Here is a 14,905-nt window from a genome sequence, read left to right on the forward strand (position 1 = left end):
AAAATGTGTTGTGGATATTTCCTTATTGATTTGTTCTAACAGGGTGTCCAAACTGTTTTCACCGACGGCCACATTGGAGAAAAATATACGAAGGGGAGGGCCATGCACTGGCGGTGAGGTGTATCAGGGACTTTGTGATAAATGGTGTGCACTCACTTCTTATACTGCTTTTCTTTGAATCTGCCATTGTTTGGTCACAAGCAGCAACATTTCCCATTTATTACCGGTGTTTTGTTTAAAGGACCCCTTTTAGAAAACAGTAGCTCCATCTAGTGTTCCAACTCGGAAGTAAAATACAGTCCAATGACGTTGTACGTGGAAGTTTCATTATATTATGTTTAGAATTTGTTGATTAAAAAAAATGGACTGCAGGCCATAGTTTGGACCACTAGGCTGACTTTGAGATCCCTCTTTTAATTCAGAAAAAACATATGTTTGAGAGAGAAGGTGATCCCAAAGGGAGGCCCTTAAGGTGCCCATCTAGAGGCCAGAGGAGTGGATTTGGGATCATGGGTTTGAAGGTTCGAATCCCACAGCAAACAGGTCATCACTGTGGGGCCCTGAGCAAGACCCTTGACCCCCCCCCCATCAGCTCCCTGGAGTGCCTGAATGTGGCTGCTCAACGCATCCTAGAATTAAGATGGGTCAACACAAGAAAAGGAATTTCCCCAAAGGAGATTAACAAAGTGTGTGATTTCTTTTTCTCTCTCTTTCCCAACCACCATTTCTCCCCCCACAGTGCGACACATCGTCACAGAGAACTTAACAGGTTTGTTTATTGTGGAATGTTGGTCCACTGCTCCTCAATGGCTGTGCCAAGTTGCTGGAACTTTAAGACGCTGACGTAAACTCCAATCTGGAGCATCCCAAACATACTCAGTGGGTGGCAGGTCCAGTGAGTATGCTGGCGATCCAACAACTGTGTGATCAAACTGCACATCTTAGACCGGCCTTTTATTGTGGCCAGCTTAAAAAACATCTGTGCAGACTATTTAGAAAAACTAGAAAAAAAATCTTAGCTCGATGAGTTCACCTCATGAGAAATGGAAGCAAAAACGAAAGTGTTACATTTAGATTTTTGTTCAGCGTAAAATGGATTGATGGACCGTTTGAAACTGGTTTATTTCCTTATCCTTTCGATGTTTTGTCCACTAGATGGCGGCCTCAGAGTGCCATGGGTCTGTGATGGCTTGCAGCCGTTTTTTAACATATCTGCACCGATTTTTGCATCCTCGTGATCTCAGTCAGAGCTACAGCACTCTGACGCAGGGCCTCTCGCAGGCTTCAAGATTGGTAACACTCCTACAATTCAAAAAAAAAAAAAAAAAGTTTTGTTAAGACTGTTGACAAGGAAGAAGCAAGGAGATCCAATATTCAAAGAATAAAGTCACCAATCATGCAAAATAAAACACGATGACGGATATTCTAACCGCAGACGAAACATTTCAAAAAGCACTGGTTAGAGATGAACAAAACACTACAGTAAAGAAACTCTGGAGTTTAAGGTGCAGTGACAACATTAAGAAGAAAAGATATCAATGTGATGCCATGCTGCTCAGCGCTGCTGACCCGGGCTGACAATGGCATCAACCAAACTCACATTTGAATTAAAATGTCGGTGGTTAACCAAAAAGCTTATGAGTGGCCAATAAAGTCATTATTTGAATAACTGTTAAACTTTATTAACTGAAAGAATCAAATATAATAGATTTGGTATCGTGATATGTTGTTGCTCGAGTAAAATCCTTTTTTTACCTCCTCCACCATCCCCGCCATGCAAATTAAGACAACTATGTTGTTTCTTGTAATTTATTTAACAACAATAAAATAATGAAATTGAAACCAGTTGTAAGACGAAGCAAGAAGAAATGAAGCATTTGTGCAAACTGCATGGATTAAAACTGTGATTTATTTTTTTTTAAATTCCAGTTTGTTAGTACTTTCTAATAGGCTGCATATTCTAAAAGGGTGGAGAAAAACATTGTATCGATAACAGGCAATAGTTATGCATCCCCAAATCAAACACCTGAGAGGTTTGAAACGTAGTTTTTTAGCTTTTAAATATTTGTCTAAGTTATCTCTTTAAATTACCAAAGTACAGGTCAGCTAAAATGACTTTTTTTTACTTGATAGGTTAGAGAGGGAAAGGGAGAAAGAGAAGGAGACAGGAGAGAGGGAGAAAGGGAAAGAGAAGGGGAGAGGGAGATAGACACATAGACAGAGAGAGAGAGAGAGGGGGGGAGGAAGAGGGGGGAGGAAGAGAGGGAGGGGGGGAAGAGAGAGGTAACCTGCACCTGCACATGGAAGGAAGCCTCTCTTTCTCTCTTTCTCTCTTTCTCCTTCCCGTTCAGCCCTAATAGGATAATTGATAGGCGGCTAAAGAGTCAATAAGTGTGGACTCGGAGAGTTCGCCGGGAGCTCCGAGCAGAAACTTGCATCCTGTGTCATCTGGTCCGAGCAGCAAGTTGCAGCGCCTCTCTGAAGACAGGAGGAGATGCTCTGAGAGGAGCTGGGAGCTCAAACCAAAACACTTTCCTACCATCTGCAAGATCTCCTTTCACAGGTATGAGTTAGTGACGATAACTACATTTGATGCTGTGCTTTAAGAACGTTTTTTTTTTCCCCTTGAGTTCACTTTATTTCTTTTGCTTTTCTTTTTCTTTTTTTCTTTTTTTTTTTAGAGCATGGTGGACATACCGGCTATATCTCTTGGTGAGTGTAAAATTGTGTTTATATTAGTGCTTGAAAAGGATTTAAAAAAAAAAAAAAGAAAAAAAGTTGAATGCCTCTTTATTGTATTCGGAGTTTGGACTGATTTGCACAGTTTGCAATACATTTTTCAGTGGAATTGGAAACTTTGCAATGCATACATTTTCACCAAAATTTTAACAGATGAATAAATATTTCTCATTTTCCTCAGATTAGAGATGAACTGTCACTGTGGAATATTTACGCTGTGTCCTCCTGACTGAATCATAACCTCAGTGAAAGATTTTTTTTGTCGCCTTGCAGATGTGGCCGGGAGGGCGGTGTGTGCCGGCTGCCAGCGGCTCATCACAGACAGATTCCTGCTCAGGGTCACTGATGGCCTCTGGCACGAGGAGTGTGTGAGGTGCGCAGCGTGCGGAGACGCGCTCAGGACCTCTTGCTTCTTGCGGGACTGCAAACTTTACTGCAAGCGGGACTATGAAGAGTGAGTGCCCGTCTCTAGTGCAGCGTCACTGTCTGGTTTCCCATGGTGCAACACGTAAAAATAAATGAAGAAATAAATGACATTTAAAAAACAAAAAAAACTTCCTTTATTATATATTTATGATATAAAAGTACCTTTCAGTTGTGAGAGAAAACACATCGCTTTTAGCGTGAGACTGAGAAGATTCCCGATGTGATGTTTGTGCACATCTGTGATAACAAACGCAGAAACAGTCGTTCATTTATTTAAAAAGTGAATTGTTTAGGGTTTTGTTTTTTTCTTTTTCTTAAAATCACCTTCCACCCAAAAGTTCTTTACATTTATTTGGTGTCAATTTTCTTCAAGAAGCCAACTTCTATACAATTTTTGTGTTGGTTGTAAACTCATATAGAAAAAAAGAAACTGCTGACACAATAACACATAATCCTTTTTAAAAAGAGGGACCTCATCCAGCTCTGACCTTGAAACTAAGAAAGCAGGTCTGGACTGGTGGTTGTACGCTGTGTGTGTTGCTCTGTGTGGATATGGAAGATGGGGGTATAATATTCCTTAAAAATACATGCATCCAATCCTACATAGTGCTGTTTATGGCGAGTGTTTTATACTTTACTGGCAGTTATGAGTATTTGTGCCTACAAGGTGTAAGCTGGCTTCCAGGAGAACTTGGCACAGTGCACTGAGAGAACAAGGTGACTGTAGGAGGACGGGGTGGTGAGTGAGCAGGAATGTAAGAAAACTATTGTATATTGCGTGCACCTGCACGTGCACGTACGCGCACGTACGTACACGCACGCACGCACGCACACACACACACACACACACACACACACACACACACACACACACACACACACACACACACACACACACACACACACACACACACACACACACACACACACACACACACACACAACAACACTGTAACACCTTCACACACAACCAGGGGTAGAGCTCAACTGACACATTGTCAAAATGTGTTAAAATTTTGAGGCCCACTGGCGTGGCAACTGCAAGCTGGGGACAACATATGGTCCCCCCCCAACCCACCCTTTATAAAAAACAACAACAACAACAAAAAAAAGATCACTGATTGCCCGACTCCCTCCTACTCGCCCACCATGTCGGCCACTCATTCTTTTTCCAAATATCCTCTCACCTAAACAAGTGCCAAGAGGAAGACGCCGCACACCGTAAAAGGCAACAGCTCATATTATTTCTGAACAATTTAGTGGAGGTTGTTTTGCCAAACAGGCAAGGACACAATAGCGTCTAGATTGCATGCAGTGTTTCAAAACCCTCTTGACCATCTTGTTTTTAGGCCAATGAATAGTATTGTATTGGCATCTGAAGCCTAACAGTGTTTCTGCACTGAGTAAGGAAATTAAAAATCAAATTTTTTATGTTCACCACATCTTTTTGAAGGAAGAATGGAAGTCAGTGTGGAGTCTTCTAAAACAATCAAATCGAAGTGCTGTGTCTGATCAGTGGAGATAATAGCAAAGCTGAGAGGTAATTGGGTGAGCAGAGCCATATGTCAGAAGGTCTGGTGCATCCCTATAAGAGAGGTGGTGAGGATGGTGTAAACTTATTTTGGGGGACAGTGCGCTCCATGAGCCCTGGCGTTATGTGCCATGGCATCTGGAAGGCTCTTCTCACAGCAGCGCTTGTGTTGAGCAATGGGACAACGCCCAGCCGACCGTGAGATATCTGACCTGACCAATTAGCAGGAGGCCTGGTGCCAAAGCTCCGCCTCTGAGCCCACCATCACCCTCAACCCTCCCTGCTGCCCTGTCTGTGGTTATGACACCCAGTCACACATGAGGGCCACTTTGGTCCACAATGAGGGTTTTAAAACTGTGCCAGAGCTTTTTTTTTTTTTTTTTTCTGTTCTCACCAAACAAACTATGTCCCGCTTTCCCTCCTCTTTTGAAACTGAGCTAGTGTGATTCATCCATACTGTGACAACATTTGTCTCTTACCACATGCGGCACTGCCTGTCTGGATCTTGCTCGTGTGAATCTTGCAGTTCCAGCTATCTCTCCAGGTTTTTTTGACATTTTCATGGAGTTGCTTAACTATAATGATAACACTTTTATCAAGTCAAAATCCATTTATGTGGGCTGCTATGGCTATGGCTGTGTCTGGTACCGCTGGCATATTCAAACACATAATTATTATTATTTTTGAATATGTAAGAATCAAGCAGGCTAGTTACTTGAATGGCCCCCAAAAAAGTCCTTAAACACATTGAAACTGTCAACCATCTGCGTGAATGCTCCTAAATTATACTTTGACTTTTGACAAAACTGCAGAATTTTAGACAACCATTAATACAGAATTTATACCAATCAGCTTATTTATTTTGGAAGCATCTGAGGAAGGCTGCACGGTGTCGTGGGTAGAATTCTCAGCTCACAGTGATATACCCCCAGTTCAAGTCCAGATTTGGAGACAACTCTGTGTGTGTAGTTTGCATGTCGCCCCTCTGTGTGGCTTTTCTGCCGGAACTCCGGTTTATTCAAACTCTCCTGAAACACTCGTTTGAGATAACTGCTGACACCAGCAAAATGGCCAATTCGTGTGTGTGTGTGTGTGTGTGTGTGTGTGTGTGTGTGTGTGTGTGTGTGTGTGTGTGTGTGTGTGTGTGTGTGTGTGTGTGTGTGTGTGTGTGTGTGTGTGTGTGTGTGTGTGTGTGTGTGTGTGTGTGTGTGTGTGTTTGCTCCATGACCTGTTCAGGATGCAGCCAGCCTTCACCCATCACATCCAGCAATCCCCAACACCAAGTTTCAAAAAACAGTATGAAAGCCGAATGGATGGCGTCCGGCTGTTTCTCTGTCCCAATGTAATGCAACAGAAAGTTTTATTTTAGTCCTTGATTAAACTAAACTATTGTCTTATGATGTGAACTAAAAGACCGTGTGAGTGGTTATTTGGAATTACCGGAAAAATCATTTGTATGTGTAGTGACTAAATAATATTATATGCAATACAATATAAAATATATACTTGACTGAATTACTTGACTTAATTTTGTATGTGTTTTTATACATTTTAAATATCTTTATTTATAGAATTTTCCTGCAATTAATGGGATGGAAATTATGATTTCTTTGTTGTCTGACCTGCAGAAGTCACAGCAGACTGTAGTGTAATTTAATAGAGCCTGCATGCAAATTTTTGTCTGACAATGAGATGTTTAGCTTGGTTGGACTGTCACTAGATTTAGATTGGCTGAACGGTTTGGTGAGCAGCTGGACTGGACAGCAGATTGATCGTCAGATCGACACCGTGACTGGCGGTGCACTTGACCCGAAGATCTGTATCTGATACACAGCCTGTGTTGGTGTGTGTGTTCGGCAAAGGATCCAGGTTAACCTGATCCAGAAACTAGATCTGTCTCTCCGCTTGTCCACCAGACCGTCAGTCTGTTTTCTCGACTGTCAAAGGTCAGCGCCGAAGTCGGGGCAAGAACAATGTGAGCGGAGGGCTTTGAGGGCTCGTGTGCGCACGTGTGTTCCTTTCTGCTCAGCACTCATCTTATTATACTTCTACTCTAAGAGCGCTTTACCCAGACAGTGTGTCAGTGTGCGAGAGTGCAACATTTGCTGACTTATTTCACCGTAATGATGTTGTCACTAATCGCCATGTCTAAATCCAGCGTGACTGAGTGTTCCCACTCTGCTGGTGGGGCCTCTGGGCCAATCATGTCAGCGGAAACTCTGAAATATTAAACACTCTAAGCTGCTCCATAAGTATTGGAGGTACTCTTACCTTTGCATTAACAACGCTTAAGAGTACTGGGGATAATAAGACAACTGGACCAAGCATGTAATGGAAAAGCAATTCTCGAAACGTGAATGATCTCTTAACATTAATGCTTCTTTTTCACTGACATCTACCATTAGTATCATGGTGAGACATTAAACCGACTACTTTGCTGTATCATAGAAACCCACAGGTATCCTCGGTATTTCCTCTGCCACACTTCTTTTGAAATATTTGGTGGATGCATCTTGAGTTGCCACAGGAATGCACATACCACTGACGGTATGTTGGCCATATTAAAGCACATACCATTGAGGCTGTGGGGCAGACAACTCGGATGGGTCAAGCAGCCGGACTGACCCTCCCGAGCTTCTGGGAATGGGCCTTAGTGTTTCCATAGTGATCCCTGAGCAACAGTCAGAGATTTCAACAATGTTTGGCTTTGGGATGTTGCGGCTCTCGACCTTTTGACAGGGACAGCTCAGCGTGAGTGTTTGCATAATGTTTAGTCTGAACCTTTGTTTGTTTGTAAACATCCTGCCGAATTCGCAGTTGAAACACAAAAAGAAAATGAAATTAGACGTTTAAAATAGAATTAAAAACACTGATAATGCTTGTGCTTGTACTCACTTCTTTGGCAAGTTTCAGACGATTGATACGGGCACGTTTGTCTCTGTTTTTTTATACCGTGTAATGTCTTTGTCACAATAGCGCAAATACTGTAGTACAACTTTAAATGAATTATTTTCAGTTTATCAAAATCAAAAGTAAAATTCTTCAAAAACAAACCGGTAAAATATGGAAACGGAAATCTTACACCATAAATATACCACGCTATGCAACACATATACGTACTGATAGTTCATCATGTCTTTAGGTGACCATCACACTCAAGAGCAGAAAAAACACATTAATGTTGGGAGGAACAATTCAAATCTTTCTCACAGGTGATTTATTTTCTTTCATTTGTTTATTTGTGGGGAGGTCCACCCTTGTATATGCCTATGAAGAATACTAAGGACTTGATTCATGTAATTTTAAAGTTTCCCAGCTTTACAAATGCATCTGTGGGACAACGGATGTAAATTAGCCTTGTGCGAATTCTAGCATATTTACAGGAACCTCATGAAGAGACGGCTTGTTCATTAATATGCACTGTCCCGTCCAAATTAACTAATGAATGAAAATCACTTAAGATATATTAACTATAAAAATTATTTTGGTTTTGGTTATTGAAGAGATCCAGATAATCCTGCCTTACCTCTCCTTAGATGTACGTATGTATGGAAGCAGTCCTTATATTATTTATGTGTCACCTGTGTTTACTGTTTACATTAAGAAGAGAAGTTATTCTTATTTTTATTCTTATTCTTATTCTTAATCTCATTGTATCAGGGCTATTCAAAAGTGTCTACCACAGGCTACGGGCAATATCTTAAGGTGAAAAGAGAAGCTGTCACTTTCTCATGCCTCTGTGTTGACTGGTCTGGTGACCCAGTCAGGTCTGGAGACAAACGCCAGATACAGAATGATGACGCATCATCCAAAGACGACAGACCCAAAATGTGGTGGAGCCAGCCAGCGGACAATAGTCCCGCTGCTTGGGGGCTGGCTCGGTCTTTGTCCAACTCTGGTTAAGCAGTCTTAGGGATAATTCCACAGATAATTCCTGGGACCAGTGGCTCAGTCTCTCCCACCAGGAGATCTGATTCCCCCCCTCTGCCTGGAGCCATGGCCTGCCGAGAGCCTTTCTCCTGAGTCCCCAGGAGCACAGCCTCGGACACAGCAGTCGGAGCCACGGCAACAGTTTCTGAGGCTAAGCCCACCAGTCCTGGTTGCCAGGCGCTAAGATACACACCCGCCATGGTAAGGGTATGCGTCTGAGTGGTTGGGTTTGGAGAAGGAATAGGAGAAAAGGGGAGAAGTCAGGCTGGCAGTCGTTTTGAGTGACAACTCGACTCAGCAACATTCCCCAACTCTACCAGGCAATTTTTTTTTTTTCCCATGAAGCTCCATCTTCCTAAAGTGCGAGGTGTGAGAGACTCTCAAATGCCCCCAGCAAACAAAAGCACCACTCTCATATCTACAAAGCTTTTCAATTCATCTCTGTTTGTGCCTGCCATCCCCTCTCTTTCTCCCCCTTCAGTCTGTTTGCAGTGCGCTGCGGTGGCTGCACGGAGGCCATCTCTCCCACAGAGCTGGTGATGCGTGCGGGGGCCGCTGTGTTCCACCTGCGCTGCTTCACCTGCGGCGTCTGTTCCTCCCGCCTGCAGACTGGAGACCGCTGTGTCCTCAGGGAGGGACAGCTACTATGTGCTAGAGAGGACTACCATCAGTGTCTGACCAGTCCTACCTCCTCTGACTCAGGTACAGACCGTGCATGCTTTTAGATGCTTTGTAAAAAAAAAAAAAAAAAAAAAATTTTTTTTATCTATCCTTTGTTTTGATATCAAATTTTGTTTTTGTTTTCAGAAAATATGTGAAAAATAAAACTTTCAAGTTGACCTATTTAACATCAGTCGTACATTTTATCCTTGGATTGTAATGAAATCTTAGGATGAGCAAACTCTGATCATTCAGAGGGCCATGAAAATTCTCTTGCAAAATCTGTTTTGCAGAAACCAAATGGGAACAGATTAATTTAACCACAAGAATCAATGAGAATTAAAGCAGCCAATTTAATGAAGTCCCTTACTGTATATTTCAAAACTGTGTTTGATAAAACAGCAAGCATGTATTTCACATTTTCACCTTCAAATATACTTCACTTAAATTTTCTAGCATTTCCATTTGATAAAAGGTTCAAATTATGTTAATGTAACTTCTCCCCTAGCATTTAATATTATTTTGAAAAAATAATAATTAAGCCACTACACTTGGGTGTGGGACATTTAATAAAACTTCACTTTTTATTTATTTGTTTTTCCTTTTTGTGATTTTGACCAAAATAAAAATAAAAAAATAAATAAAAAAAAGATTGTTGAATTCGCTTCTAGAAATACAGGACACATAAAACTTTTCTTTAAAGACAATTATGATTAAAATATCATGGCCATGGACATTTCTCAACATCTTTTCAGGTCACATCAGATATAATAGTTAATTTTTTTAATTGTGAAAGTCTACTTCTCAACATTTGATTTTTGTCTCTGAGCAACTGCATCTGCCCACCAGGTAAAAGTGAAGATGAAGATGAAGAGGAAGAACCTGGGAGAATTCCAGGCAGACGAGTTAGATCCGAGGATACGGACAGCAAACGTCCCAAAAGGCCCCGAACGATTTTGACCACACAACAAAGAAGAACTTTCAAGGCGTCATTTGAGGTCTCGTCTAAGCCTTGCCGAAAGGTAAAGTGTGTGTGTGTGTGTGTGTGTGTGTGTGTGTGTGTGTGTGTGTGGTATTGTATGATATTCTATATTCAGTCCATCTTTCACATTTTAATTTTGATGAAAGATTTGCATTTGAACTATTCAAAATATATCCTTGCTTACATTTATTGCTGATATCTATTAGACTAACTTGCCTTAGAAACTGGCTTAATGGTATCAAAACCTTATTTTGAGCAAATTGATAATAGTAATGCACAATGGTTGTAATGGTTTTAATGCTGCTTATGTGCAATGTCCTGCAGATATTTATTCGATTTTATTGTTTTGATTTGATTTGATCACCACCCACACTGTACTGTATATATCTTGCCTCTTAGTGCATATGTTGTAATTTTTGATATAGTCTTGTTTTATTTGCACTTAGTTTTTTTATTTTTTTTTAAATCTGGCCCCATCATCAACTGGCAGCGATATAAATTTTTGTCATACTCCTCCGTAGGATGACAATAAAGCTATTCAAATACAACAACTGAAGTAGGGGCGCAATTAAATGTCAATTCTCTTGAATATGTTTGGAAAAACGTTGCATTAATAGATACCGTGGTGATAACCATAATAGAACCCACATACATAATACACAATTAGGATTATTATTTATCCAAACATGTAACAGGATTTCTGATATATGTCGTAGTACTCTGGAGATAAAGCCAAGTCGTACTACTGTGCTGATATTTAAATCAACCCAATAAACTTTTTAACAGAAAATCTTGTGAAAAAAACACATTAAAGTAATGCTGATTTTCAACCTTGAAATGACTCTCTCTCTTGCTCTCTCTCTCTCTCTCTCTCTCTCTCTCTCTCTCCCCTTCCTCTTTCCTAATCCAAGGTAAGAGAGACCTTGGCAGCAGAAACTGGTCTGAGCGTCCGGGTTGTGCAGGTCTGGTTCCAGAACCAAAGAGCCAAAGTAATGCAACACACACACACACACACACACACACACACACACACACACACACACACACACACACACACACACACACACACACACACACACACACACACACACACACACACACACACACCACACACGCGCACTGCTAATAAAAGCACTCTTTCGGCACCATGTTTGTAAGCCAGAGTGGAAATCAGCCTGGTTATCTCCTCATACAGGAAACTGATGACATCTCACAGAGAGATCATTGTAGATTAAATCCAATATTTCCTCACAAAGTGGGCTCATGTGTGGCTTCCCTCTTCCCACTGAAAGATGTCCTTTATTCCAATGTTAATACTTTGCAATTGCATGAACAAGAGCGTGTGCCTGGGTGGTGGAGGAGAGAGAGAAAGGACATGTTACAGTATGGTAACCCGCATGTGTGTGGAGCTTTAATATGCGATTGGTGCATGTTTGTAGATGAAGAAGCTGGCCAGGAGGCAGCAGCAACAGGAACAACAGCAGACTCAAGAGCAGTGTGAACACCCCTCAATTCACACAGGTATTATGCTGTTTGAAAACTGTTTTGTTAGCACTTTTTTTTTTCTCTGTGTGTTGCATGCCAAGTCCTGGCTTTACTTTACAGTTTTATGAAATAGATTCTCAAAGTACAAATAATGCTATAGCGATATACTTAAAATGCCTGATGAAATACCCCATGAAACACAAGAAGTAGCAGTTGAAAAGTAGCAGTCGATACCTTTTAGGTGGAAGATTGTGGCATTCTGTTGTTGGAATTAGTCTGAAAAATGTTAGGGAAATGGTTAATAATGACCAGCAACATGTGGAGAACAAAAGCTATCGGTAACATCTCCTGTGGTCGTGTTCTATCCACAGCACCCTCCTGTGGCAGTTTGAACTCCGAGATGAAGCGTCTTGGGTCCTCTTACGGGCATATTCAGCAGCAGCAGCCGCAGCAGCAGCAGCAACAACAACATCAGCAGCAGCAGCAGCAGCAGCAGCAGCAGCAGCAGATGGGATTCACCACACTGGAGCAGCAGGATTGGGACATAGACCCCTTCAGACAGGGCCTGACTCCCCCTCAGATGCCTGGGGATCACATGCATCCTTACGGTAAAAATAAAAAACCCTCCACAGAGTTCGATTGTGTCCGAGAATTGTATGCAAACTGCTCCTTCAATCTCCTGTTTTTCTTTGCTCACCTTTTCATAATTTCTCTCAACAAAACATCTTGTACTTTCTATTTAGAGTCTAATAATATAAGATTATATTTAAGAATTTAGGAGAATATAGTAAAAAAATAAAACAATTAAATTCTATAAGAAAATATCTAGAATTGACTTTCAGAGGTACATTGTGGGTAGGTGGCGGCGGGTAGGGGGGGTAACATCAACATAAAGAGTATAATTATATAATGACAATAACAACAACAACAACAACAACACCAATTGAGATCAGAAACAAAACCTTTCCCATATTCCTTTTGAAAGTTAAATTATTGCTTGATTTTGATCTTTTAGTTCATAAATCTACCATTAATTCTCACGAAAATAAGTCCTCTACGTCACTTCCAATTCATATTATTGCGAGAATGTATTGCGCTGCATTGAACATAGAAATTGAAGACTCAGAAGAGACATAATGGAATTGTTATACTACAGAATGAGTATAAAGAACTGTGTCAAATAGTTGCTGACACTTTCGGACCTTTGTGTGGGTGCTGCACCACCTGTCTCCCCCCCAAAAAGTCCTTATGACGTGTGTCACTTTATGAAAACTATGCCCTTTAATATTTAAATTTGTTATAGGACAAAATATATTTATTTATAAATGATCATTTTTAGATGGAATAATTCCTTACTAGACATCTCTAAATTATTATACAATGCTATTGAGACATTGTATTTACTGCTGAGGAGCTCTGCTATTTGCTCAACTATATCACCCCTACATGTGACCAGTCAAATGCGCTGGGTGAAAAAGAAAGAGGACACAATGTCATATTTCCTAGTTTTATGTGACAGATACATATTTTCAAGTTTCTCAGATTCTTTCACATTTCCTAAAGAAATACATCAAGGTGGTGCACTGATTTGGAGTAAAATATAATGGAATTTGTTGTCTTACAGGTTCTGTACAAACTTTCAGAAAATATGTCTATTCTATTTTATTCTGTATTACATAGGACTCTGACTGTCAGCTATTGTCAATTTGGAAGACACTTGAAAAAAGAAAAATCTAAATATAGTCATGTGCTTTAGCAAGTGGTTGAAATAATATAATCATTAGAATAATTATACACTAATGTGTTGATATCTGTTGATCAGTGATGTATCTTTTACAGGTTTTAAGAGCTTGTACGGTGACATGGACAGAGACCCTTTATGTCACGTTACTGACAGCGACTGCCTCTCATTGGGTGACTCTTCTCCGCTCACTCCTATTGACCGTCTCTACTCCATGCAGGACTCATACTTTACCTCCTGAAGCTTCAGATTGGGTTGAGAAGTTGCTCCTCTCGCTGCAATGTACAAGTACTATGGTGACCTCATATATTACCACAGTCTTAAGATAGTTAAGCAAGTGGACGTGAAACATTAGAAAGGGGACATGGGTACACTGTGATACCTGCAATATACCATATTCACCTCCATACAAACATGATTACACTGCTGCCTCTTATGTGTTACAATCCCCTCTGTACAGCACAAGCTCCTTAATGTCTTCTGCATACGCATGATACTGCCGGACCTCTCTCCTTATGTTTGAATGTTACGTCATGAGAGTATAACAGCATCTACTCATGTCAGTAATTGTTTGGGTGTGTGTTTGTATTTATTCTCACAATGAGTGTGTATGCTGTGTATTCCTTCTGAATAAATCAACCTTAATAAAAACAAATTTGAAACTGTGAAAGTTCAGTGTGATGTTGATATAAAGCACCAGCTAATTTGTTGGGATAAAGATGGGGCATTCATGCAAAGGGTTATGGTCGGGTCAGTCCATCCTCAGCACTTATCGGTCCAATCTAGGTGACGGGTCAGTGAGACATCTTCCCCTGGCTGTTGGGTGGATCATCAGATTGTAAAATGCTGGGCTATGACAGCTGTATGGGTCAGTGGCAGGTAAGCATCACATCCACGCCGCCATCATCAACGCTCACATTGTGCTCCTCACGGTCAAAGGCCCTAGATGCATTTTTCTGCCTTTTCCTTCCTCCAGTCAAAGAGGACAGGAGGGGGGGACCACCCAGGCACTATGCCCAGCTGGAATGCACCAATCCTGGGAAGGGAGTTTGAGAAAATCCACGGAGGGGGCTCCAGACAACGGAGGGGCTGAAAGCTGTGTCAGGGGAGAATGCCCAGGGTGACACAGAGATATGAAGCTCCACTGTATGGAGTGCCTCCTTGCCCCAGCCATGAACCCTCTCCTGGACCCATCTCATATTTCCCACTATGAAATCAGACCTTAGAGAGCAGAGAGTGCAAGTCAATGGTCAGGAACAATCTAACTGTCTGTCACCATAGTACGCTACTGCCAACCAGAGTTAAAGAAGTGTGCGGCAGAGTATACTTCTGTGTGTTTTGGTGAGTCCCTTCATATCTGTTTCTGCATCTGCTTTAAGTGTCTGCTAGCGTGTGCTTGTGTACATGCTCA

General features: G+C 41.3%; 1 protein-coding gene across 1 annotated transcript; it reads left to right on the plus strand.

The window, feature by feature from the left end:
• Positions 1–2,684: 2,684 nt before the first annotated feature.
• lmx1a (LIM homeobox transcription factor 1, alpha) lies at positions 2,685–13,735 on the plus strand (the record flags this gene model as incomplete). Its single annotated transcript, XM_080473086.1, has 9 exons — positions 2,685–2,712; positions 3,013–3,193; positions 9,108–9,328; positions 10,136–10,308; positions 11,180–11,257; positions 11,708–11,789; positions 12,125–12,188; positions 12,243–12,361; positions 13,593–13,735. 9 exons carry the CDS (start codon positions 2,685–2,687, stop codon positions 13,733–13,735), a joined length of 1,089 nt encoding a protein of 362 aa, XP_080329212.1.
• Positions 13,736–14,905: the final 1,170 nt, after the last annotated feature.

Source organism: Lipophrys pholis (genome assembly GCF_963383615.2).
Source record: "Lipophrys pholis genome assembly, chromosome: 10".
Classification (NCBI taxonomy): Eukaryota; Metazoa; Chordata; class Actinopteri; order Blenniiformes; family Blenniidae; genus Lipophrys; species Lipophrys pholis.